Source organism: Peromyscus maniculatus, chromosome 2 (assembly GCF_049852395.1).
Source record: "Peromyscus maniculatus bairdii isolate BWxNUB_F1_BW_parent chromosome 2, HU_Pman_BW_mat_3.1, whole genome shotgun sequence".
NCBI classification, from domain to species: domain Eukaryota; kingdom Metazoa; phylum Chordata; class Mammalia; order Rodentia; family Cricetidae; genus Peromyscus; species Peromyscus maniculatus.
This window is the reverse complement of record NC_134853.1, coordinates 7,753,882-7,781,144: the sequence shown is the minus strand read 5'-3', so window position 1 is coordinate 7,781,144 and position 27,263 is coordinate 7,753,882. Positions and strand designations below refer to the sequence as shown.

The window sequence follows — 27,263 nt, the reverse complement described above, 5'->3', positions numbered from 1 at the left end:
TTTGGAAGCCATTGTGGTGTTCGCTCACTTACTCTTTACCAGTACAAAGTGATTCGTTAGTACGAGCACACACATACAATGAATTGTGTGTACTCATGCACGTATACACACATCTAGGCCATGTTAGGAATGAAGGTCAGAGGACAACTGTCTAGAGTCGATTCTCTCCTTCCGTCATGGGGTCCCAGGGGACAAACTCAAGTCTTTAGGCTTGGTAACAAGCACCCTTGTCACCTTTATCTGATAGCTCTCTTTCCAGCCCTGGCACAATTATTTTAATCATTTAAAAATTTGAAGGACCATGGAGATTGTAAACAATGTGTTCGCAAGACCTCTGACTACCCTGCCAGTCCCCGTCCCTGCCCCCCAAATCTAAAGTTGTTGCTTGTTGATAGTTAAGCACCTGTTGATGGTATCAGTCATACACAGTCTAGTGTATCAGCAAATAGAAGCTACTCAACAGAAGAGGAAAACATCATGAATGATCAGTATGGCTTACTTATTAACTGGTTATGAAAAGATGTCACTTTGAAGGTCTGACTCTGAAGCAAAGAAAGGTGGTCAGAATCAGCAAAAGAGTCATTGAGGTTCTTTTTTTAGAGAGGGGCTCCTGTGGAGGGGGGCATCTGAGCACAGACCATCATGAAGGAAGGAATGAGTTTTGGTTGGGAACTTGGTACTTTGGTTGGCACTTCGGGTTTTTGCACAATCTAATTTTTATCCTTAAAGGATTATTTTTTTGGGAGGCTGAGGAGCTAGCCCAGTGGTAAAGTCTTTGTCCCACGAGCTGGAAAACATGAATTAAAGTTTTTGTACCCCTGTAAAACTTCAGGCATGCAATTTCAAAACATAATGTGGAGAAGGTACTGAGGAAGACCTAATGTTGGCCTCTAGCCTCCCCATATAAGTTTGTGTACTCATATATAGCCACACATGCACACATGCGCACACACACACACACACACACACACACACACACACACACACACACACGAGCGCGCGCGCACACACGCACGCACACACGCGCGCGCACACACACACACACACACATGCACACACACACACACACATGCACACGCACGCGCGCGCACACGCACACACACACACACACCATTCTATGGAAAAGGCTTTACGGGGACATGGTAGAATCAGGGAGTCCAGCATTTCCCTAACTGAGAAGGAAGTTGACTCGTTTCTCAAATCTTCCCAGAAAAGCCAAGGAGTTGAGAGTCATGTGCCAGGATCTTGTTAGGGGAAAAGTGTGGAGAAGAGAAGGACTGTCTTGCACTCTAATGCATTTCAGCAAGGGCTCTGGGCGACTCACAGATCTCCCAGACCTGGCATCCTGTCAAGTATTGTCACTGTCCAGGAGGAGCCATTGAAACAGAGGCATCCCTGTACCTCTGCCGATGGATTTCAGAACCTGACTGCATAGCTCTTGCCAGATTATGTCTCTTCAGTGCAGACAGGAGAGGGCCCTTCCCTCATTGCCGTGTCAGGGATTAGATCAGAGCAGTGAATGAGTGCAGTTGAGACCCCAGTTGAGCGTTTTGAATTATCTTGAAGAGAGGACTTACTGCACTTACCATTAAAGAGTATATGAGCATGAAAGGCAGAGAAGAGTGAAAACTCATGTCTATGTTTGATCTGACTGGTAGAGGTGTGTAGCCATTGATAACAGGGCTGCCTTATGGAGGCATGGCCTGAGAACAGGGGACCTCTGAGTGTCCTCTTGATCTACTCGGGGGATTCTCACAGTTGAGGTTGATATTTACTCTGAATTCTCCCCAAAGCAAGATTTATGGAAGCCTCTGTAAATGATGTGAAAGAGAAAGAATAGAATACTCACAAGTGTGCTAACTGTGAAGGAGGTACGGGTTGTCTGTGTATTTCCAGGTCCCTCTGATTCCTGTCATTTGGAGTTGGTGAATGGACAGGGTGATGAATGGATAGGGTGACTGTTGTATCTACCCTGATAACATAATCTCAGGTAATCCCACTTGCTCCAGGTCACTCTGGTCCCAGCACACTAAAATCAATTGCAGTTCCTGGATTGCTGTTGAAAAAGTAGTTTAGGCAATTAAGGGAATTGTATCTGGTATGTTATATGGCAGTTTGAAATATATAGTGATTTTAGGTGCACTCAATTATGGGAATAGCAGCGAGTCTTCATGGCTCTTTACTAGTTCATAGAGGATACATACCTTTTTCTCTAATTTACAGAACAAAACTATCCCAAGTCAGGCTCATTATGTATAGCCTAGAATATCAAATCCACCCCTCAGTTCAGGTTTAAAACCCACCTTGCTTATGACTGCAATTTCATTTTATTTTTTATACTTTGTGTGTAGGGGTTCATATGTACATATGTATGTATGTGGCCATACTTGTGTCAAATGTACATATGAAGATCAGAAGACAATTTGCTGGAGTACTTCTCCTTCTGTCATGTGGTTCCCAGGGATTGAACTCAGGTCCTTGGATTTGGCACCCCCAGTCTGGCTACCAAGCTATTTCATAGGCCAATGATCTCATTCTTACTGTAGAAGTATTACTTCTTGACTTTGTGCCATGTGCTACATAGATCCTAGCAGGTGCTGAGGAGACAGGCCCGAGAAGTCTCCAGCACCTGAAGTTCATAGTTTGCTGAGAAAAGTAATAGTTACACATGAAATCATGCTAAGCAGAATGCAGTGTGCCTAATGGGGCTTTGTGGATATGTGCAATGTTCCAAAAACGTGCAGAGAAAGGAGACAAAGTGAAGAGAAAGTGACACTTTAGTCTCTGTGGTGGGAGGCTTGTCAAACTGAGGGAAGGAGAGTGTGGTAAGGCAGCAGGCCTCTCCTGAAGAACATCCAACACAAACGTAGCAAGGACGATGTGTACAGGAGTCCTGAAGTACAGGCAGGTTGCATTGCGCCAGAAAACGGGGTTATGGAAGCCTCAGTCTCCTATATCCTCTTCCAAAAAACTCAGCAGTCATTCCTTGAATCGTGTGAGTGGCTACAAGACTGTGAGCTTTAGGATGGATAGGAAGTGGAGATGAGGCGAGATCTCTGGTGGCAGTGGGGAGGGGGGGTAAAGGGTGGAGCATGGCAGCTGCAGTCATCTCAGTGAGACATGAGGAGGACTTGAAGCAGGGCTGGAGTCCTGGATGAGGGACAGTGTAAGGGTGAGCCAGGTCAGCAGGCTGCTCTAGGATTTGGGATGAGGGAATGGAAGGAGGAACCGAGATGATGACTGGGGTTTCTAGTTTCTATTTAGGATGTCAGAGGAATGTATGTTTTGGTGGAATAATAGTGTACAGATTCAAAGGCCAGTGTGCCTGGGTTCCCCATTCCTCTGTCTTTAAAGATGCTATTTCTATGTATCCTGAATACCTCATGTGTAAAACATGGGTCAAAAATTCTACCATGAAGCATTTTCCTGCATAGATAGTGGGCGATGTTGCTTATTGAGTAGAATTGAAAAACAAACAAGCAAATGAATAAACAGAAGCTGGGAGAGAGCTCATTTTGTACTGTGTACAAGAATGAAGAGGTGAGTTGGATCCTACAATCCATGTAAAAAAAAAATCTGTGCTTGTAATCTTAATCTTGGAGAGATGGGGTTAAGTTGACCCCTGGGACTCTCCAGCCAGCCTGCCTAATCGCATCAGTGAGTTCCAAGCAAATCAGAGACCCTGTCTCACAAAACAAGGTGGTCAGTGCCTGGGAAAGGATGCCCAAGGTTAACCTCTAGCCTTTGCCTCCGCACATACACACCTGAACACATATATGCACCTGTACACACATGAACATGTACACATGTGTACACACATAAATACAGAGAGAAGGCCAAGGTTAGGGACAAGCTTGGTGAGAAGCAGAGAAAATCATGTATTTATAGAACACAATACGAACCACTTCTTGTGAGTTATCTCAGTTAGCCTTCACAAGGCTCATATGAGGCCTAGAAGCAAGCATTGTTGCAGACACTATGTGGAAGCTGAGAGTCAATGACTTGAGACCACATGACTTGACTTTCCACATCCTGGAGTCCCCAGTTCTTGTCACTTTCCTATGTCGACACACATACAATGCGTATACTTTGAACACAAGTTTCACTGCCTTACAGTGTAATAGACGATCCTAATATTCCTCATTGTTTTCTTTGTAAAAACATGGTGGGGTGCAACTTACTGAGATCATCATCTGTTCAAGAATTGTGACCCAGGAGTTGAAAAACAGATCTAAAGCTAGAAAAGAATGAAGGGGGGCGGGGTTGTCTCGTGGCTTCTGTCATCAGGTGGCATTTGCTTTACAAACAGTTGCTTTTAATTACGATCATACAGGGGAGATAATTCTTTCTGCAGACATTGTCTACTTTGTCCTTGGCCTCTTTTCATGCTTAGAGAAGGGGAGTGGAAGGGCTTGTCCCCACAGGTGGCCTGGACAACTGTCAGGCAGCCCTTATAATCTAAGTGTGTTCTCAGCAATACCTCCCTTCCAGAAACTGAAGCATTTAACAAATCTCCCTGCAGGGAGGATAGGGCTTGTCTTTCCGTGATTGTTCCCACAGCATTGGGCAAGAGGCTTGGGACCAAGTAGATATGCAGTAAGTGCCCAAAGCTAGGGGGACATGAACCAGGTTGTCCTGCCATCTCTTTCCTGTGGATTCTACCCCTCCTAAGGCGACACTGGTGGTGGAAATCTGGCAGTGTGAAAGGCTACAATGGCCCCAGATCTCTTTGTAGTCCCTGGATTAGCTCTCATTGATTTGAATGGAGAAAGACAGCCCGTCTCTTCTTAAGAGTCTAATCAAAATCTCCCCCTCTTCTCCTAACTACCCACTGGGAAATGAAGTGTGACAAGTATAAGTGCATTACTCCACAAATGAGAAAACACATGGCTCTCTGAGTACATGGGACTTTACCTAAGAGTGAGAGAGAAATACGACTAATATGTAACAGGGCCTCTGAAGATACTGAGGGTTGATGGAGGAAGAAAATAACCACACTACATTCTATAATGTAACCCAAACACCATGCATTGTAGCCAGGGGAAGATTGGGAAGTTGAAGCCAACGTTTTAAACCCTTATACTATTGAAAATGGGTTTTTGCTTTTTTAAATTTGAGTGAGAGTCCAAGAGCATTTGATAGAAGCCTGGTGGATTTCTGAAACATCCTGAGTCAAGAAAATCTGATTAAAAGAAATTAAGTTTCGCTTGATTGCTAAACTGCTTCTTTAAAGAAAAACAAAAACAAAAACAAAACATCGTTTGCTTGAGCATTCCAGTTGAACACATACATCTAAGAGAACAGGAACACACAGAGCAGCCCAAGAACAAACAGGCTCGGTTTGCAACCTGAGACATTAAAGATCATTGTAGGAATGCAGTTTCACTAAACAACATTGTTAAAGCGACACAGGCCAACGTGAATCGCTCCCATTTCCCTCACAGAAGAGATTAGACCGTGTTCCTTGTTAGTTCAGGTTCCTGATGTATATAGACAATGAGCCAGAGGATCATTCAGCTTCCTACCTCTGTTTCAGCCTGGCTTTCCCAAGGAGGACAGCACTCCTCACTATCAAAGCTCTTTGACAAGTATTTAAGGCTGCGTTTATAAGTATTTATGGATGTGTCTATTTTTTTAAGAGTCTATTTAAAATTAGAACCACTCAATCGGTGCCTATGCGTTCCCTGTGTTTTAAAGGTTTATTTTATTTTATGTGTGTGGGTGTGTTGTCTGCACATGTCTGTACACCACGTGTGTACATTGCCTGAAGAGGTCATAATGAGGCATCAGCTCCCCTAGAAACTGAGGTTACAGATGATTGTTAGTCAATATGTGGGTGGGTGCAAGAGATCAAACCAGGTCCTCTGGAAGGTCTGTGCTCTTATCTGGTGAACCACCTCTCGAGCCCCCTTTGACTTCCTCTTAGGAAGACCATATAAAATCACTGTCTATAGATCACAAAGGTCAAATACCCCCGTCTCCTATGGTGATGGTATAGTTTGTGACACGCCAGTGTTTTTCTCATGTTCAGTATTCTCCTTGAGTTCCTAGCATCACTGTGTTTTCTTTTTCCTCAGCTCTCGGGAGCAGCAGCTTTAGTCCAAGACCAGCTCACCCATTCTCTCCACCACAGATTTATCCTTCCAAGTAAGATGTATTTTCTCTTATTCAATACATGACTTTTCTAAGTAGACTTTACCTTGTTCCAAGTCATGTCTGTGCCCACATTATGTCTTAATTTAAGCAAAAAGTAAATTTTGTAGAGCTTAATTAAATACATATATATGCAAATGTATTTTAATCACCACCTGGTAGCACTGACGTACTCTGAAGTGCTTTGTCAATGCTAGTGGCGAGTTTGACTGTAAGATAGACTCTTTAGCTGGAATTTGTGATGTAGTTGTTCATTTTGACCTTGCATGTTTCCATCTAATGCATGGGCTTTCTATTTTCTGTCATTCCTGACAACTAGCAGACCATACCCACATATTCTCCCTACCCCTTCCTCACAAACTATGGCTGCATATGGGCAAACACAGTTTACCACAGGAATGCAACAAGCCACAGCCTACGCCACGTACCCACAGCCGGGACAGCCCTATGGAATTTCCTCCTATGGTGAGTCATTGGAGCGTTATTCTTACGGTGTATTCTGGTGGGCTGTGTTGTGGGTTTGAGTAGCGCTTCAAGAGTGTTGCTGTTGGTCCGCTTCCAAAATTGTTGTTCGCCTCTTGCTTGCAATTCTGTATAATTCTTGCTAGTGAGCTTTGTAAGGACAGTGAACTCTTACCTTGAGGTCAGAGGTGATGCACAGATTGCCGGGGTCTTAGTCCTCTTGCTCTCCTTTCTCCCTGCTTATATCTGAATTTGGCATCAGAGCACTTGACTCTGGAATCCAAAGTATTTTTGTGCATATTTGTGATAAAACTTCTATGAATGAAGTCTTTTGGGGTAAAGATCCATTTCCTGTTTATCAGATGCCTAGCTATGATTAGGGAAGTACATGCAGAATTCAGCAAACTCTTGCCCTAAACCTAGGGGTGGTTCCATGATCGAATTTCAGCATTATCACCCATTAGGAAAAGTGATCTATATATCGCCTCCCGGACCGCACTTTGAAGACGCGGATCAGGAAGCATTCAAAGCTCGCATGCTATTTGTTCCTTCTCACCTGGAGATTATCTTTATCTTGGTGTAACTTAACTCAATTGTGATGGGGTCAATACCTGTAAATTAAAAAGAAATCCAGCCAAATCCCAAAGTTCTATTTACAGAAGACTACAAATCTCAAACTACTTTTTATTTAGTTGAGTTGTAATTGCAATTTTTCAACCAATTAAATCGAATAGAAGACTACTAAACTGGGCATTTTATTAAGGGAAAAAAAACCACAGAATGATCAAGAAAAAAGCATGTGAGTGTTTGTAGAAAAAGACTAGACTGGGTCCTTCTGTAGGTGAGATCATCCTGGCAGCTGTTACATTAATTGTGTTGGTTGTATACTTCCAGCAAACACTGAAAGAATTGTGGTCCTGTTGAAGTTTTTCACCACTCAGAGAAGCTAGACAACTTTCTTCCATTTACTGCTGCCTCTGGACCTCAGGGAATTTGGCTCTCTATTAGTTTATTTATGGAAATAAGGTCCAACTTACATTTATCTCCAGGTTCTGGAGTTTTATTTCAAAACCATCAGAACTAAATGACACTTTTTTCAAGGGCCTGTGGCCCCAAAATTTCTACATAGAACTGTGAAAATAGGGGAAAAAAGAAAAAAATGGGCATAGATTCTCATAGTCAGAATAGCAGAGAGGACAAAAAAAAAATCAAAAATTGGTTACAGCTTAGATTAGACCCCTCACTCATCTGCTCGCAGGTTTCTAGGAAAATGAGTTCTCTGCCTGTGGGGAGAGGTTTTGGAGGAAGGTGTGGCTCTCAGTGTTCTCCACCTCTTCTTGCTTCCCCAGATCTGTTTCCACCACGGCAGTTCCTATGCTGAGCCTCTAATGTGGTCCAGTGAGGGATGGCGGGGAGGGTCATGATGCCCTTGAGTGGAGAGAGAAGGGGGAAAGTCCCTACTGATGACACATGGGAATAAAGGGAGTTTCTAGAACTGTCCAGCCACCTGTCTAGGGCAGGTGTGTTTCTAGGGATAATTTCCAAGTTTGAGTTGTTCATTGGCAAAATTACCTGTGCATAGCATATCATATTTGTTTTGACATGTTAAGATTGTACTAAATTTTCAATGTTAAGGTCATTGTGAAGTACTCAGAAATACTCAAGAAATTAAAGTGGGATTTCTCAGCCAAATCAGATTCTTCCACTGCCTTGGGATAATTACCTAACTTCATTCTACCCATGAAATTCCCCTAAAATGGAAATAAACAGCAAGACTACTGTGTATCCTAGATCTTAAAAGATATAATTTATCTTCAGTGAAAACCAAGATTATTGAAAAATGTGAATTCTCTTGGCAGGAATGTTTCTGTCTTCCCTCTGTGGGGATGAAGGTCAGTTGTTCATTTTTACGACTGCCTTTAATTACAATTAAGTGCAGTGGCCTACCTCAGTGTTGCCAAGTCCCAGTCTGGAATTAGTGAACCAGCCTGGTGCTTTGAGAAGTATTTGAGGACTACAAATAATCTTTCTGTAATCCTATAAGACATTAGCTTGTATTTACAGATAATATAATTTCAAATGTACTTTAGCCTGCATGTAGAAGAATCACACTTGAATATTTGAAAACTAGTAATGATAAACAGGATACCACTGCCCACTTCCTCACATGTATAGATCACTCCGTAGTTTTAGAAGTCCAATTCTTTAACATTCTGCTTCCTTAATTCTGCCTTTCCAGAAAGATCTAGATCCTCTGGAGAAGGTTCCCCACTTGTTTGTATCCTGTGTTGCTTCCTTTAACTTCAAAATGTCCTGTGCATTAGCCTCAAAGTTGGGGGGGGGGAGATAGAAATCCTAGAGACTCTGAGCAATCAGGTCTCAGGGAAAAGGAGACTTAGTGACTTGGGAACAGTTTGTCTTGTCTTTTATTAGGGTTATTTCTGACTATGACAGAATGACCTACTCTAGTAAAATAACAAAATGAGTTATGGAAATGATACCTCTAGAGTTCTACTTCCTAGAAAGTTGAATGCAGGAAAGTCAGAGAGAATCATGTGAATAAATGTTCAACTTTAGACTTTTTAGAAGGAAAATTGAACTTGTGGTTTATAGCACTCACCTGTAAGCATTCACACCCTGTCTTCCTGCAGATGAGTTGGGGAGCATTTGGGACTGGGCAGCTGTGTGTGTGTGGGTGGAGGGGGGTGCTTGTCTATATTTACCAGCTTCTGAGAATGAACAGGTAGATCAGCTCTCACTAACTGATTTAGGTGCATTGTGGGCAGGCATCAAGACGGAAGGTGGATTGTCACAGTCTCAGTCACCTGGACAGACGGGATTTCTCAGCTATGGCACCAGCTTCGCTACCCCTCAACCTGGACAGGCACCATACAGCTACCAGATGCAAGGTCTGTATACAGCTTCGCTTGGCTGCTTCCCTTCAACTGTTGGCTGTTCACTTCTAAAGCAAATGTGATGTTCTCTTAGCTGCAAGTTGATGAGGGAAGCGGACTGGGCCAGAGGCAGGACAACACCACATTTCAAATTAGATCCTTCCCCTGCTGCCCTCTCGATCAGGATTCCCCTGTTTATGTGAAGGAATTCGATGGAATGATCTATAAGGGTGTTATTTCAAATACTCTAGTTTTATTTTTAATGCTGAAGTTTCTGTTTTTGTTGTATGCTACCAGTTAGAAAAAGAGAATGAAGAGTAAGTGAAGTCAGCCACATAAGAGGCTGTGGTGTGGTGTGCAGGACCCCCTGGATATGGTGTAGCCAACTAACTTTCCTAAAAGGGATGTTCCATTTCTTCATTTTGGTGATGGGTGGTGTTGGGCGACAGTGCACTCTGCTCTACAAGTAGAGTATGTGATGTGTATTGTCTCAATGATCTACCAAAGACCAAATCAAATTTACACAGAGCCCATTGTAGCTGCCCCCTCCCTTGGAGCCCCAAGATAATGCTTCCAAGGACCAGTAGGTCTCTGTTGGAAACTGCAGACAAAACACAGCATAGATGTAATTCACAGCTCAGAGTTGGGGGCATCAGAGCCTTTTCCAGACTATGGAGATGCCACTTGTAATGAGCAGATTGTTACCAGGCAAATGCATCTGTAAAGTTCTGGAGAATATGTTTCACATAATTGAACATTTTTATGAGACTTTTTTTTAACCAAACATCAACTTCACAAACTATTTTTGGTTTTCTAAATGCCAAACAGTTACATTGACTCCTCAGTCCTGCTTCTCGTCTGAAGGAACTCTTTTTATGATTTTTACTTTTTATCATTATTATGTGGTTATTCCATTATCTGTTGAGGATAAATTAGAAAATATGGAGAAGCACAAAAATAATTTTAATCATATAATCCATACAATTCTTACCATTCTTTTCTGTGTACATGCACCACAGGCAATTATGTTGCACGATATCGTTTGGTCATGTGCCTATTTTAAGTAAGGAAAATATTTTAAACATCTTTTTACACAAATAAGTTGTTTTCTAAAACATCATTGTAGTGGCTGTATGGTATTCAGGGGTACTGTATTTAGCTACTCCCTGTTTGTTATTGGACATTTATAACAATGTTATGCATATCTTATCTGTATTTTTAATTATTTCTCCTGAAAAGTGAAAGTGTGGGATTTCTAGGCAAATTCTTTCATACTTTCTAAGAATTTCTTATGTATTTATATGTATAAGGATGTATTATAGGGAAGAGCACATGTTGGTGTTTGATATTAACTTTGATATTTTTTACATGTGTTTTTTAAAACTAAGGAGATAAGATTGTCTTCTTCTACTTACTGATATTATTCACTTTATTCAGTGATTTGTAATATTCAGGTTTTTAACCTTTGTATACTATTTCATAAGCATATTTTTAGTTTATGACTTTTTAATTTAGTTTTTACCGTGTGTCAAGTTAAAATTCTATTGGTCAAGATCCACTAATTTTTCACATTTGTTTTTGCATTTGGTATAAAAAAGGCTTGAATTGTAAAGTTTTGATATGTTTAATAGCTACAGAATAAAACAGTCTTATACCAGACAAGATTTATTGGTAGAAGGAAGCTACTTATATGCTAGATTCCCAAACTTTTAAGCTGTCTTGGAACAGGTTGTACACATACTGAATTTCAATTGAGCAGAGACATAGGAGAACCAAGAGGTGATGGAGACACTTCATTGATGAATTTCACAGACCTGGAGCAATGGAAGACATCATACAGCAAAGCTCTATTTGCTCTCAGGATCTTGTTAAAGAGAGGGACAACCACATCCATGAAGCCACTGTAGATGCCTCCAGACTGTGAGGGAAATAAACAGGAACTATGGGGCTTCCACTGCCCACCAGGCATCTGAGCCTGGTCAAGCAGAAGCATTGTCAAAAGACAGGAGACAAATGGAATGCCCCCCGAGACAAAAAGAAAGCCAATGCGAGCTTCTAGCGAATTTTGTTTTAAGACAAATGATTCTTAAAAAAATATTTTATTGTATATGTGTGGGTGTTTTGCATGAACTACACACATGTCCAGTGCCCATGGGGTCAGCAAAACGTGTGAGGTGCCCTAGAACTGTAGTTCTAAACAATTGTGAGTCACCATGTGGGTGCCTGGGTCCTCTGGCACAGTAACAAATACTCTCAACTGCTGAGCCGTCTCTTCAGCCCAAGACAAATGGTTCTAAAATGAGTGTTTACATTCTTTTATATTTCACTCTTTTAGTCATATGTCGTTCACTGTGTTTTGCTTCATTGTCAACCCACAAAGGATTAGGGTAAGGAAACCTGGCCTTGGACCTAGATCCTTTGAGAAATAGAGATTGAACTTTTTTTTTTTTAACCAGCATGCATGAGGAAAGAACTATTTGTACTGTCAGATGGTTTGGGATTTTAGAGCATTTTCACACACATACATATATATCCACACACAAGTATATGGAGAGACTGATCTTGGGAATGAGAAACCATACATGTTTAGACATGAAACTTAGTATGTTTACATGCATGTTTAAGCTTCAGAGATCTGTCTGTCCCTATCGTCATGAGTACTGGGATTATTCCATGTCTGGCTGTTTTTACACAGGTGTCAGGGATCTTAACAGGTCTGTAAGCTTGTGCGGCAAACACCCTAACCACTGAGCCATCTCAACCACGTCCGGATGTAGTACTGTTAAATGTCGTGTGACACCTGCCACTCCTCAGGGAGTGTGTAATGGTGGAGTCTGTTGACTTGGAACCATCTTTTCTGGTTTCTTTCTTTCTTTTTTGATTGTATTTTGACATACAGCTTTACCATGTAGCCCAGGCTATCCTCAGACTTGCCATGTAGTCAGCTAGTCAAGAATTCCTAATCCTCTTGCCTCAGGTTGCCAAGTGCTAGGTTTACAGGCATGTGCCACCAGAACAAGCCTAAGTATTTTCTCAATACATTTTTTAAGTTTAAAAAATTATTTATGTGTCTAAGTGTATGTCTGTATGTAGGAGGAGTAATATAGGGGTATGTACATATGTGTGTGAGTGGGTAATGTCTGTGTGAGGGTGTGTTTGTGTGTGTGTGTGTTAATGTCTGTGTGAGGGTATGTATGTTTGTATGTGGGGGACAATGTCTATGTGAGGATATGTACATATGTATGTGGGGGGTGATGTCTGGGTGAGGGTACATACTTATGTGTGTTGGGGGGGGTAATGCCTGTGTGAAGGTATGTAAGTATGTGTGTGTGTGTGTGTGTGTGTGTGTGTGTGTGTGTGTGTGTGTGTTGGGGTAATGTCTCTGTGAGGGTATTTACGTATGTGTGTGTGGAGGTAATGTCTGTGTGAGGGTATGTACATGGGGGAGTTATGGCTGTGTGATGGTATGTACATATGTTGGGGGGGCAATGCCTATGTGAGGTTATGTACGTATGTGTATGCAAGGAGGCATGCACATATGTGTGTGCAAGGGGTGTGTGTCTGTGTGAGGGTATGTACATTTATGTGGGAGGGGTACGCATGGAGTCCAGAAGAAGGCAAGAGGAACCTTGGAGCTTCCAAACATGGGTGCTGGAACCGAACTCAGGTCATCTACGAGAGCAGGGGTCACTCTCAACCACTGAATCTTCTCTCCAATCCCCAGTACGTCTTACAGTATTTTTTTTAACCATCTATAAAATAACTTACAAAATTCTTCAAATTGTATTAATTTATAATGAATAACATTGCTCCTTTGCTTAAATTCTTCTTGGGCTGGGGTATAGACTGGATGCTTGCCCACTGTGTACAAGACCCCAGGTTTAATTCCCAAATGGAAGAAAAACGTATCTGCCATCTAGAAGATGGGTCAGAGTATAGTTTAGCAATCTCGGGTATTTTTTTTCTAGTTTTCTCCTTAGGAGGAACTTTTCAATCTTTAAAATATGGGATAGGTCCTGAGTTAGCTTCTAGGATGTCATTGCCACCAGAAAAAACACTTTAGTAGTTCAGATGACTCAAGCAAGCTGAGGTGTGGTCCATGCTTCCTCTAAGCACCCTGCTGACAGACTTGAAGAGAACAGGTGCCCATCACCTCCCCAACACTTCCAGACTCAGTGGGATAGTGTAAAGATATTAAAACTTTGACCCTGGCTGCAGAGTATGGTTCTGGAGCTAGGCAACCTCCTCATGGGTCTGCCCCTGCCATCTGCCTCCATTCCTTATCTCAGGCACATAAGAAATGGCACCTCTCATGGGCACAAAGTGAGGTAGCATTAAAATTTTATGTACAAATTACTCTAACCCACATAGAGTTCATTGTGAGAAGTCTCGTGGTGATTTCTTACTGTTTCCTCTGTGGTGGTGATCAAGTGATCGATATTTTAATTATTATTATGATCCAATTTTGTGAGAATTCTAGTTTATCACCTACCTCACCTACCTCATTTCCAAAGGAGTAGGGTGTTTATGTGCATTTGTATGAGTAATATATCTTATGTAATAAGTATTTATATATATGTGCACATGTATGTGAAGTATGATTAATATTTACTGTGTACAATAAAATATATTTTCAATCTTTTTAACCAACAAAAAATTCCAATAACCAAAAAGCACAGAAAAGAAAGGAAAATAAAACAAAACAAAACCAGAGCTAAATCTAAGTAGTGTTTTAACACGAAGGGACAATGACTGCTAAGAAGAATTGGGGTTCTTTGTGCATGGTACAAAAGGGGTGCAGGGAGTGGGTGAGTAAAAGTAACCAAGGGCAACAAGAAGCAACTTGGACCGGATGAAAGGCTGAGTTGGTGATGATGGTGATGGGTGTTGGTGAGTGAGAAGAGCAGGAGACAGAAGGGCTGTTGGCAAAGAAATAACCAGACTTCTAGCTACCCTTGAAGTCACATTTCTACTTGGAGGGCAAGGAATAAGTGGAAAGACAAGAAGAGAAGGTGGCGGTTATTTAAACATCAAATTGTTTATTGTTCAGAAGCTTGGGGGGAGGTAGGTATGGGGGAGTATGCTTATAATCCTGACTCGGAATGGTGAGGCAGGAGGATGGTCTTGTGTTCTAGGCCACAAAGTACCATGGCTCATTGTGTCGTATCATTAGTATCAAGACTCATTGTCAAGAAAACAAAAGAAAAAAGAGCTCAGGAAGAAGGTGGGGATGTAACATGCTCTGCTGTGTGGAAAACTTTGATGCCCACCCAACAGCATAAAATTGCGATGACATTCATTGAGCCCTTTAGAACAATGAGGGCTGTTCTGATTACTTCACATAGATCTCAGCCTTCCCAACAGCTCTGAACAACACCTTGCAGAGAGAAGACTGAAAACCTGAAGAACATGTGAGCAATCATTTAACTAGTATACTATGAGTAGCTTCTCAAGGATGGCTGCTTACGGAAAATGGTGTAGCACTGTCTAATCCTGCCATGTTGTCCATGGTCACAGGGGAGGCCTTTGTAGCCACGTGACCTTAAACATGGCTGTCAGCATTGCCTGTGTCTTCTGAAGGTGGAATTGGTCCCAGAAGCATGGTCACAAGTTGCACATAACTAGCCATATAGCTAGTTGCTTTTTCTGCTCAGAATTCTCGAGAAATATTTTTAGAGACCCCTTTTCTGAGCCATGTCTGTGTTTGAACCATCCAGAGCTCCTGAATAACACATTCATTAGGCAGTGTGTGGCCTTTATGCACTGTGGGGCCTGCCATGCTGGGAGGCCTTTCTAGGTGCCCTCGTTTAGTCCATATGGTCCTTCCTGGACTCCCATGCTCTGACATTTGGTACTGCTGTCATGGCAGCGGCTGCGAGGACTCCAGCACTTGCTATTTCCAGCTATCAGATCATTGTTTTCTATGCACTTACCCTAAAATCCCATGAAATAATATCTCTGCATTTGGAAAACTCTGTTTTTTATCTTTGCTACAAGATCACTAGACAATTCTTTTCCCACTTTAATTATTTCTTTTGTGATTTTAGTGAAAGGCTAGAACCTTAAGTTCAGCTGAGGAAGACAATAATATTCATACTCTTAGTCACTGTAGAGTTCTCCCTGAGAAAGTGACGCCTTTGCCTGTTCCTTCTGACCTCTTTTGGTTCACCAGTGTTCCTTTATGCCTCTGGACGAATATATTGAATGATCTGAGGAGGCTCTTCTCACACACAAACCTTTTGTAGATGAACAGGCTTGAAGGGTTGCTGGGCATCAAGCGTGGGCTGGAAGCTGGAAAGCATTGGGTTAGGTGTAAAAAGCACAGGTAAAGTCTTCAATGCTGCTCACTGGTCAAAAGACACTGGCAGCAGAGTGCAGGACGTGTTGCGTAAGTAGGTGTGTACGTGCACAGTATCCACACATGTGAGTCTATACAGGAGTAAGAAAACCACTGAAGTGGAGCTGTTTGCCTCCGGTTCACTGATTGGTTTCCAGACTATATGCTGGCTACTCCATAAACCTTTCTACGCCTTTGATATGAAAGAGGCAGCTGACTTGCAACCAAGCATTCAGTGTCTCTGTATTCCAAACAATAGGACAGAGCTATTGCTGCCACTATTATCCACTTAAACCCCACAGGTCACAGAGATGGTTGATTGCATTTAGCACAGAACTCCAAAGGCTCTATTGTGAGGAAAGTGACATTTCTCTCAGTTGGAGGGAAGGAAGCATAGAGCTGAACCGCCAATGATTTTCAGACACACAAAACCAGTGCAAGTTAACTTGATGGAGACACACAAGAACAGTGCAAGTTAACTTGATGGAGACACACAAAAACAGTGCAAGTTAACTTGATGGAGACACACAAGAACAGTGCAAGTTAGCTTGATGGAGACACACAAAACCAATGCAAGTTAGCTTGATGGAGACACACAAAAGCCAGTGCAAGTTAACTTGATGGAGACACACAAAAACAGTGCAAGTTAACTTGATGGAGACACACAAAAACAATGCAAGTTAACTTAATGGAGACACACAAAAACAATGCAAGTTAACTTGAGGGAGACACACAAAACCAGTGCAAGTTAACTTGATAGAGGCTCAACTGTGAGGAAACCTACCTTTCCATGGCAGCTTAGTTCTGTGTGTCATAGACAGTCAAAGGCAGCAACATCTTTATTCATATTTTTATCCCCAGCACCTAGCATTAGTATGTCTAAAATATATACATTTTTGTTGGTAGTAGAGAGATCTATAGCTCAGTGAAAATTAAAAGGTAATATCCATAGACTCTGGTGATCATCAGTTGGGGGAAATGAATTTGGAATTTCACATAGTAAATTTTTATTTAATTTATCATAATAGTATATATTTAAAGCAACCTGTGCTCTTATTAGTATGTGGATTTTCTCGGAAGGATGTCAGGATTATCATGGTAGAGGTGTAGAATGTCTCACTGGGAACCCATCCCTCCCCAATAGCCATGATGTTATGGGGTATTCCTGTCCTTCTGCTCTTAGGGAAGGGGTTCAGATTGCCATGAGATGTGGGAGGGGCTACAATGAAGGAAACACTAAATCTAGAGTTTGCAGGAACTGTTTCTTTTCTTTGGATGCCCTTGCTTTGGTAGAGGATTTTAAGTTCTCCTTTGTGAGCGGTGTTTTTCTGAGGTTCAGACTGGTGAGGAGAAACAATAGATCAGGGCAGAAGCATGCGGAAGAGCACACAGAAGGGCACAGGTGCCCACCTCTCTCCACTCTCCTGTGTGCGGGGCTGCATCGGGTGGGGTGAGAACATCTCTGCTGTCTATCTAGAGCTCTTTAGATGTACACGTGAATTGTCCCAGTTTACTAGTCACTTAGACACTCAGAGACACCCTGCTAAACCTTTGCATTTCAACTTATTTGCTCTAGAAATGGTATTTTCCAAGGGGAATTCCTATCAAAGATACAGTTTTAGGAAAATACATAGCAAATCTTCAAAAAGAAAATCTGTTAAGGTTTTTGAGAACTGTGCTTCCTGGCTCGATCACACAATAACGTTATGGTTGGAACACAGCCCTATTTTTAATTTTCCCCTTAATTGCTTTAATTCCTTTGCCTGTCACCTCATACTTATTTTTAAGTTCTTGGCTTTTTTACATCTTTTTTTTCCCCTAAGTTGCTTTTTTAAAAAGTAACATTCCATTTCAGCTCTTTTGGCATCTTGTGTTATTTCAAGTGTTGAAAATTATACGGAAATCCCTTGAAATCTAGGTTTAGCAATAATTTGTGACCTTTACCAATTTTATTGTCTGTATGAGTTGTTTTTAGTTAAAATATATAGAAATATATCAGGAAAGATGAATGGATTACAGCCTTTATTACCTAAGTAAAAACTTTTCTTTGAAAATAAACTGGAAGAAAAGGGAAACTTGGCCCATTAAGATCCATCTTCAGTGAAGGAGGAGGCCTTGCTTTTCAATGGCCCATCTGGCCCACGCTGACTTCTGCCATAGAAATTGTTCCCGATGACGGACATAGCCCATGGCAAAAAGGCCAGAGAAGGAAAGCAAACAGACTTCTGTGAAAATCCACGAGGGACAGACGGCATCCTGCTTGCTGAATAAATGCTAGAAAACACTTTAAAATGTGGGCAGGACAGACAGGCCCCTGCAGGTTCCAGCTTGCTTAGGCTGCCTGGGATTCCGGTTTTTAATGTGAGCCCTTGTTCTCTTTGAAACAGACCTTTGACCTATGTGTTACTTTTTTTTTCTTTTTTAAAGCTTTTTGAAGTTAGAAATGGGCAAAATTCTCCAGGTGAAATCACACACAAAACAGAAATAAACACAGGCTGTGTTCTTGTTAACTAAGAGGAAGTAGTAGAGACATTTTAATGCAAGTCTTTTTGAGGGATGGTGTGTTTTAAAGGTACAATCAATTTGAACCTATGGGACCAGGAGACACAGACAAGGTCTCCCACAAGGACTGTTTCTTATTTGCTATGGTTGACAAAGCTCCACCCATTCTCTGTAGAGAAAGGACAATGGAGGAAGAAACCAGAGCCTTGTGGTGGACTATCCCTGGGTGACTTCTATCATTTGCCAGCCTAATAAAACAGCAACAGTAAAGTCTTTTAGAAATGAATCAGTTTGATTTCAAATTTAGCTATTAAATTTCTTATATATCATTTTCTCTGCTCTTGGGGTATGTATGATTTTTTGTGTAAAGCATAATTAATTCCAATATTTTGAATATCTGAGACCCTGTCACCATTATTGATTCAGACAATCTGAAAGAGTTTGCATGGTAAATTAGAAAATAGTAAACCAGAACACAGCGATAATGGCTTTCCTCCATCTTCTTGCATTTGCTGTGAGAAGATGAGTATCCTATACATTTGGCAACTTTGAAAATAACTCAGGACAAAAAGTAGAAATCTGGAAATACAAACACACTAAAAAAATATAGGATGTGGGGAAAGGGTAGTCTGAAGCAAAATCCAGCAAGGCTGGAAGGCATCACACTGCCTAACTTGAGAATATACTGCAGAGCTATAGTGACCAGGACAGCATGGTATTGGCATCAAGACCATCACCAGTGAAACAGAACAGAAGTTAACAGTCAACTAATTTTCAAAGAAAGTGATAAGAGTACATGTTAGGAAAGGATAATCTTTTCCAGTAAATGCTGAGGGAGAAATTGGTCAATCACATGGAAAAGAATGAAGCTATGTTCTCTTCTCTCTCACTATATACAACAATAAACAAAATGGAATGCAAACATAGGTTACTATTGCATTCTGAATTTGAAGACTTTAATATGCAAGCAGAACATATTTTCATCAATACACTTGTGATATGCCCTCAGGATCTAACTTACCAGAGTAAATAGCCTCTTAGGCATTTGTCTGAACCATAAGGTTGGTGTTCCGCTATGCTGCCAATAGCTGAAACTGCAAACTCTGGCCTTCACGTGCTCATGCACTCCCACAAGCTACCCCACACAATTTGTGCATACATTCAAATTACATGTAGATATACATGCAAAAGGAATACAGCAAATGAACTTAAGGAATCAGGCTCATGGTGAAAAGACTGGGAAGAACTTGCTCAAAACTTGTCTAGGGAATAGATAAACAATGATATTAGTGAGCCAGGGTTCCCAGAACATAGTCAGTACACACAGAAATAGTCAAGGAAGGTTATTGGAAAGACAAAGATGGTCTAGGCCTTAAGGAATAGGGAAAATGAATGATGGGGAGAAGCATTAATTGAGGGGAACAGGGCCACAGTAAGTTTTCAGAACAGTTTTGACCACATTCTGGATAATTAACAGTGGGCCATGCATGGAGAGCCTTGAGAAACATCTTAGATAAGATCTGTCCTAGCACCTCATCCCAACTCTACACCCTAAAGTCCAGCCTTCATCTCCAGGCTGAGATGCACATGTACACCTTTACATTTATTGTAGCTCCTTTACTCTTTCCAAGCTTTGGAAGGAGAATCATAGCATTTTGTGGGTCCTGCTTTAACAGTATTGACATGTTGGACATTAGGATTCTAGGATTTTCCCAGTGCCGTTTCTCTTCCTGTGATTTTTTTTTTTCTTTAAGAAGTGATCAAGGAACTTTCATCATGAACCTCCAGCTCCCCTTCCTGCTTCTCGATGAAGCTTTCTTTTGCTCTCAGCTCTTCCATGGGTGGTAAAATGTGCTCCCTGCTCTTTTCTGTGTTGTGCTGTATTTCTGTGCCAGCCTGCTTGGTGCCTTCAACCCCAAGGTGAGGCAGCCCCTGTCCAGGCTTCTGGTGTCTCCTCCAGCAAAGCTAACCCACACTTTTCTCCATGGTCCTCAGGAGTTTGTGGAATGTTTAAGATGTGTTGATGGAGTAGAACTTGATTTTGCAATAAGAGATGTAATCTATTTATTCCATAAACAGTCTCAACATTAAAAGGAGACCAAGGGACAGGAAAATGTGTGTTCTTTGCAGATTTTCTGAAGGAAATGACATTTTCCAATGATTTTGAGTGAGGAAGGAGTCTCCATGACAAAGAAAGTATGGATTTTCACAGCAATAAACTCTTTTAGTAGATACAATTTTCTTAAACTATCCAGTAGAAGGTGGCCCCTCTACATCCTTCTGAAGTGTTACTTCACCAGGAGTCACTGGAAAGTCACCTGAGCCAACTTCTTCCAAACCCCTCAACTACGATGGGTTCTAAGACAGGATTCTTTTCACCCTGGGTGACCTTCATGATTTTATGTGAAATAAAAACAGAAAACATTCCACCATAGAACACCTCTGATACATTTCACTCCCCCGGCAGCTCTGTGGAGTCTGGTGTAGAACTGATGCTGACGTCTGCAGAGCAGCTATCATCCTGGGCCTTCCTGCTCTTGGCGATCTGTAGCTCAGCTCAGGCACAGATGAACTCTGTACAGGCTGGTCCGGTGGCTCAGCAGGTGCAGGTGCTTGCTGCCAACCCTGACCTTCCTGGGATCCACCTGGCAGAAGTCAACCAGTTCCTGCAAGTTGGACCTCCACATGTGCACTCTGGCACTCAGGTGTGCACATATGCACACATGATAAATATGTACATACATAAATGTGAAAAGAATAGAAAAAGAACCACCAATGCCCCACACAGGTTCTGCAGATGCTTAAAGAGTATGATTGCTTGCTTTGTGCATAAAGACAGTTTATCTTGGTTACATGGTTTTGAAACAGTTCCTAGAATATGTAGTGAATTTGGTGCTGAAACGCGGCAGTAAAACTCAGACTCTGTGGAATTTGGGTAACATATAGGCTTTGAGTTAGACAGCAATAACCTTCTGCCCCAACTGCTGGGATTCCTGGGTCTGGGAGGGTCTCAAACAGGCACCTTTCAGCAGGGCCTCCTGATCACTCAGAGCTCATCCACCAACTGTATTTTGATTGCAAAGGTTCAAATATATAAGAAAACACTCTTGCGACTCCGATAGTCAATGCACTATGGACATGAAGGCCTGCATGTCTAGAACTGAATGGCTTGATGAGATGGAGTCACACCTCTGCCACATCTCTTATAACTCCAAGGGTTTTCTGCATGTGTAAAATGAAATGTTACTATCTCCCCTATGGGTGTATCTGGAAAGGGTGATTAGGAACAAACACTTGATTTGGGCATGTGCAGGACGAGTCCTCTGAGGGTTTGAAGTTCCGTATTTGCTGTTGTCACTTTTGTAGGACATCATGGGAAGCTTTCAGTGAATTTCCAACTCCCCATAAATCCAGGGGAAAAAAAGAAGCAGAGGAATAGTAAATTGACTTTAAAGTCGGGCAGGCATCTGGTTGAAAGTCACTGTGACCCCCATAAAATCTGTAGTACCTTATCCTAACTATTATTTTATCTGAAAACTTAAAATATTAACCCTGACAATATCAAGCTATGGGCAAGAAAGATGGCTTAATAGTAAGCCCAGCAGTAAAGGTGTTTGCTGCGAAGCCTGAAAACCTGAGTTCATTTCCTGGGTTCCATATAGTGGAAGGGGAGAACAGTCTCTCACAAATTGTTCTCCAATCTCTAATGTCCACATGTGTGCGTGCACACACACACACACACACACACACACACACACACTCACACACTAAATGTAATAAAAAAAATCAGGTTGTGGCATGTAAATCATGGAGAAGATGAGATTGCATCTAACATGGTACAGAAAAATGGGAGTTACATATTTTTCTTAAAAAATGTTACTATATCTCTACATATGTTACTATCTGGATGTTTTATATGTGGGGTGTAGATACTCCTGTGTTTTTATAAACTCAAACATGTGCATAGCCTTTTATATACTCCCATCTCACAGTAAAAAGACTAACAAGTATAATTAGTACTTGTTTATTTATAGATGAATTAGTACAAAATTAGCTTAAAATACTGATAGTAAATCACGGATGTGATCATATGCATATACATATATGCATGCTTCAAAGACAGGCTCATTAATAGGTGAAAAGGTAGGTAGATAAATGAAAGACAGAATGATTGAGGCGTATGCAGAGGGGACTTTCTGAGGACATGGGTTTCTAGGCCATGTGGAATTAAGTCTAATAGAAGCTGGCCAGTGTGTGACTACAGAATGGGGTAGCGGTGCTGAACAGCATTAGGAGAACCACATGGTAGCTCACCAGTTAGGCTGGAAAGGGCATCTGGGGCGCGGGGCTGGGGCTGCTAGGAAGAGATCAAACAAGTGCAGAAGATAAATAGGGACCAGACAGCTGAATAAGTCTAATAAATAAGCCCCACAAGGAGCTTGCCTTTATCCTGGGGGCAACTGGGAGCCACTAACAGTTACTTTTCAAGTGGGGGGTGGTGATGGGATCTGCCATGCTCTTTAGAGGAGGAGTTTGCCACTTCCACAGGACAGCAGGAGAGCACTGGACCAGTGAAGGCAGCTAGCAGAGAAGGCTGTGGCTGACAGCGAGTATTAGCAGCCTAGACTCGAAGCCACCTTATTTGCCCATGTTCTGTGGGAAGCTGGGTAGAGCAGCCTTGAGACCTCGCTTCTAGTAAAGTGAATCTGGTCTGAGCCCCAGCTTCCAGGAGGTACACCTCTCCTTGAAGCAAGTGAGATCCTTTTGGAAGTTGCATTAAGTCCCTGAGGCCACTGGGGTGCCATTAAACTCCTGCTTCAGCACACTGAGTGGAATGGAATCTCTGCCTGCAAATGAGTATAACTGATGTTGGCTTCTAGTGAGTGCAGTCTTAGAAACAGCGTACGTCTGGAAAGTCACTTGGGTACCATTTGGAGTAGTGAACTGTGATTTACTTGGCCCTACCCTAGTGGCCTGTATGTGCCAATATAGCTTCCATGGTCTTTTCTGCTTTGTTCCAGCAAATAACTTATGGAATGAAAATATCCATTTAAAAATATATTTTCTAGATCTTATTCATTTTCTTGGTGAGTGGGGATTATGGAGGTCAGTATTTATTGCCCAAAAATGTGTCATTTAACTGAAAGTAGCAAGTCATAACCTAAAAATGTACAGTTTAAATTAAAGCTACAGGTCATAACCCAATGTATTTTTTCTTATCGACTGTATATAATAGCTGAAGTTGAGAAAAGTGTACTTTTATACAGAAGAAACTTAGACTTATTTCAGAAGGAAATTTTAAGTGTTTAGTATTTTCTTCTTTCTCTGTGTATCACTGTCATCATTAATTACTTGTTCTCTGATGTACAAATATAGAAGGAATCTTACCCATGAGATTCAGTGTTTAAAAAGCAAAATTAGCTTTAATCCCAGCACTTGAGAAGCAGAAACATGTAGATCTCTGAGCCTGAGACCAGTTTGGTCTACCTAGTGAGTTCCAAGCTAGCCAGGGCTATGTAGAGAGAGACCCTGTCTCAGAAAAATAGAAAGCCATATAATCATCCTGATACCTCCTGTGTGGTCACAATGTATGTTGTAACCATCCTTTTATTCCCATAGAATCATCAGTATGAACCCAGTACTTATTATTTAATGAGTATATGATTATCCTGTGCAAATGAACATTAACATTGATGCTTGTTTATTGAAACTTCAATGTTTGGAGTATTAATAGTGTGAAAGAGTTCCTTGGCCAGGTGAGGTGTTCTGGAGACTAGGAAGAAAATCTATTCTAAAATGTACAAAAGAAGAAACCACAAGCATGAGTCTGTGTGATGAGTGCATTTGAAGCTACCTTAGGAAATATTTTCCTCTGTTCATATAAACAACAAATCCTTGGATCTAGCTTTTAAAGCTCATAGATGCTTAATAACTAAGAAAAGGATGTCCAGTATACAAAGTGATGAAGTATTTTTCATTTGGAAAAGTCAAAAAGGGAAAAGGATGCATAAAAACATTGGAGAATTTTGTAAGTGTGTGCTAGGATAAACAATAATAAGGCCTACCTTCTCTGCATATGAGGCAGGGGGTGGTCATTGTACTTTCTGAAATACTACTTCACATGATGTTTAAGAAGCCTCTTAAGCAGGATTTGAAGATGAGGGAATTATATTTTAGAGTAGGTAGGTGAGCTGTCCAGCGTCCAGACAATTCTTAATTTATGCATCAAACACTCTAATCTGGCCTGGGAGGTGGCTCTATCCATAAAGCACTCGCCTAGCAAGCACGAGCTCCCGAGTTTGGATGCCCAGAACCCATGTAAAACATCAGCATGGTGGTGTGCTCTTCTGATCCCAATGATGTTGAAACTGGAGCCTAAGAAAGAAGGAGCCTCCAGCTTGCTTGGCAGCCAGCCTGGCCTACCTGGCAAAGTTGCAGTTCAGTGAGAGACCCTGCTTTGAACCAAAATTGGAAGGTGCCTGAGGAATGACATTTGGGGTTGTCCTCTGACCTCTGTGCACATATATGCTTGACTGCACGTCCCCAAGTGACACCCCCTACAGCTGGGTTTTCTGATTGTTAAGCCAATATTTAAATGTTCAGTATCAAGTAAATAATTGGAGAAGCAACTACTGTGTGTTAGTCACGAATCCACTCTTAAGCAATGAGCTCACACTGAAGACTCTGCGTGATCTGCCTACACATTTGGTGTGTAGCCCACTCATTTGCTATACAATGTATCCTCTCAAAATTGCTTTTTTTTTTTTTTTTTTTTGGTTTGTCGAGACAGGCTTTCTCTGTGTAGCTTTGCAAATTTCCTAGATCTCGCTCTTTAGACCAGGCTAGCCTCGAACTCAATAGAGATCCACCTGCCTCTGCCTCCTGAGTGCTGGGATTAAAGATGTGTGCCACCACCACCACCGCCCAGCTTATTTTTTATCCTAGAAACAAGACAGCCTCTGAGTACAAAATTTAGAAATGTACATTGGCTTCATAGATATACCATGACTGTGATTGACTGCTTCAGAGAAAAATCTTAATTTAAAAAAAAATCAGTTATTATGTGTGCATGTGTGAACCACAGCACACACGAGGAAGTAAGGAGACAAATCGCCTCTGTCAGGTCCTGGGGACCGAACTCTGGTCATCAGCCTTAGCAGCAAGTCCCTTTCCCTGCTGAGTCACTCCTGCAGCCCAGTTTTTGTACTCCTTAACAATTTTAGGCTTTCTAAAGTATTTAAAAATTAAATAATTAAAAGTATATTTTTGTTGTTCCATTTTGTACTTTGCTAAAAGAACATGAAAACAAAAATCTCATGTCAGCACCGCCACTAACAATCTTCATTCTGTTGCAGAGAGGCACCCCTGAAGGGTGGGGCAGCTCTGCTTTGTTGTTGGAAACAACTCTGTAGAGCATCTTTGCTAATGAGCTTCCTAAATAAACCCCTTATTTTTCCTTAGAGTAAATTCTTGGCAGTAAAATTCTGTGTATTGCGGTGTATATCACACATCTTGAAACCACGCGCACAGTTGTTCATTTCTGAGCGCGATCATTTTTAGAAATTTGGAAATGCTTGCTAGTTAGACCACCGAGTTGTGTTTTTGTTTGGCACAGCTCAATGGTAGCAAAATGAATGACGGAGGGACGGACTCCGTGATGTGTGTGCACAGCGCCTGCTGTTCATGGTCGGGCCATGTGGACCGCCAACAAAGACAGTGCTGCTCTCAACCGCACCTGTGGCAGAGCGATCCTCCTCCTTCATCTTTGTATTAAGAGTTTCAAGTGCTGCTGTTTATTCTCCCATGAAATATAATAATGAGAGCCTGCTCAGAGGCCCATTATGACAGCCGCATTAATAAGGACATCAGGGAGCATTGTAAGTCCTTGGAAGTAGCAATACAGTTTCTGAGCTATCAAGAACCGTAAGGTTCAGCTAATATGATCACTTTATTTTATTTTATGGAGGGAGAACAAATATTTGTTAAAATTTGCTAAGGGAAAGTAAGAAAGAACTCATGAGAGTGGAAAAGGCTCCAGGGAAGAAAATGCTCCAATTGTATTTTGCATATTTCATGAAAAGACATGAAAAACAGTGTGTTTTGTAGACTAAAATGGAAAAGTCATTGGCTGATATTTTCACACAAATGCATACCTTTGATCTTGCTTTTTTCTGAATTACTTATGCACTCTGAAATTTAAACTTCTTTACTATAATATAAATACAATTGAAATCGTCAACCATTTTTTTAATATTTAATTTTTGAGTTTGTGCGTGTGACAGACAGAGGGGGGAGAGGGAGAGAGATTGTGAGAATGTGGCTTCCAGAGACCAGAGGCATTGGATCCCCTGAAGCTGGGGTTACTGATGTAGAAGCTGGGAACTGAATCTGGGTACTCAGGAAGAGCAGCAAACACTTAACCACTCAGCCATTTCTCCATCCCTAAAATGACCAAATACAATGTTACTGATGACGGTGGATTACAGTGCGAAGATGGAGCTGATTCCACCCCTGCCTTATGGAAATGACGTTCTCCTACATCACTGAGTACGTCACTGAGTACGTCACTGAGTACGTCACCGAGTACGTCACTGAACAGTCTGTCTTTCCACTCTGTTCCAGGTAGCAGTTTTACCACATCATCAGGATTATATGCAGGAAATAATTCACTCACCAATTCCTCTGGATTTAACAGTTCACAGCAGGTAATTTAATTGAGAATTCAACTTCTGAAACATTTAAAAATACAAAATGATTTTATATAAAGGAAGGATTGTTTATATTAAGCTGTGAGAACTTTCTTAAGCTTTTTAAGATTTTTTTCTTTATACAATCTCTATAGCAGTCATTTATGTTGAGTCTTACAGTTTTCAGATGGGTTTCATTTTGTTTGTATTGTGGCATCAAATGGAAGC

General features: G+C 41.4%; 1 protein-coding gene across 26 annotated transcripts in view; it reads left to right on the top strand.

Annotated features, from left to right (window-relative positions):
• Positions 1–27,263, top strand: part of Eya1 (EYA transcriptional coactivator and phosphatase 1) — a 312,966-nt gene that overhangs the window by 198,399 nt on the left and 87,304 nt on the right. For 14 of the 26 annotated variants that reach the window (XM_076563734.1, XM_076563733.1, XM_076563735.1 and 11 more), the window contains 4 exons: positions 6,078–6,147; positions 6,473–6,618; positions 9,387–9,524; positions 26,971–27,053. In XM_076563734.1, the coding sequence (XP_076419849.1) occupies positions 6,078–6,147; positions 6,473–6,618; positions 9,387–9,524; positions 26,971–27,053 (437 nt within the window). The remainder of the gene's footprint in view (positions 1–6,077; positions 6,148–6,472; positions 6,619–9,386; positions 9,525–26,970; positions 27,054–27,263) is intronic. The other 12 variants (XM_076563745.1, XM_076563743.1, XM_076563732.1 and 9 more) reach the window with 5 other exon arrangements.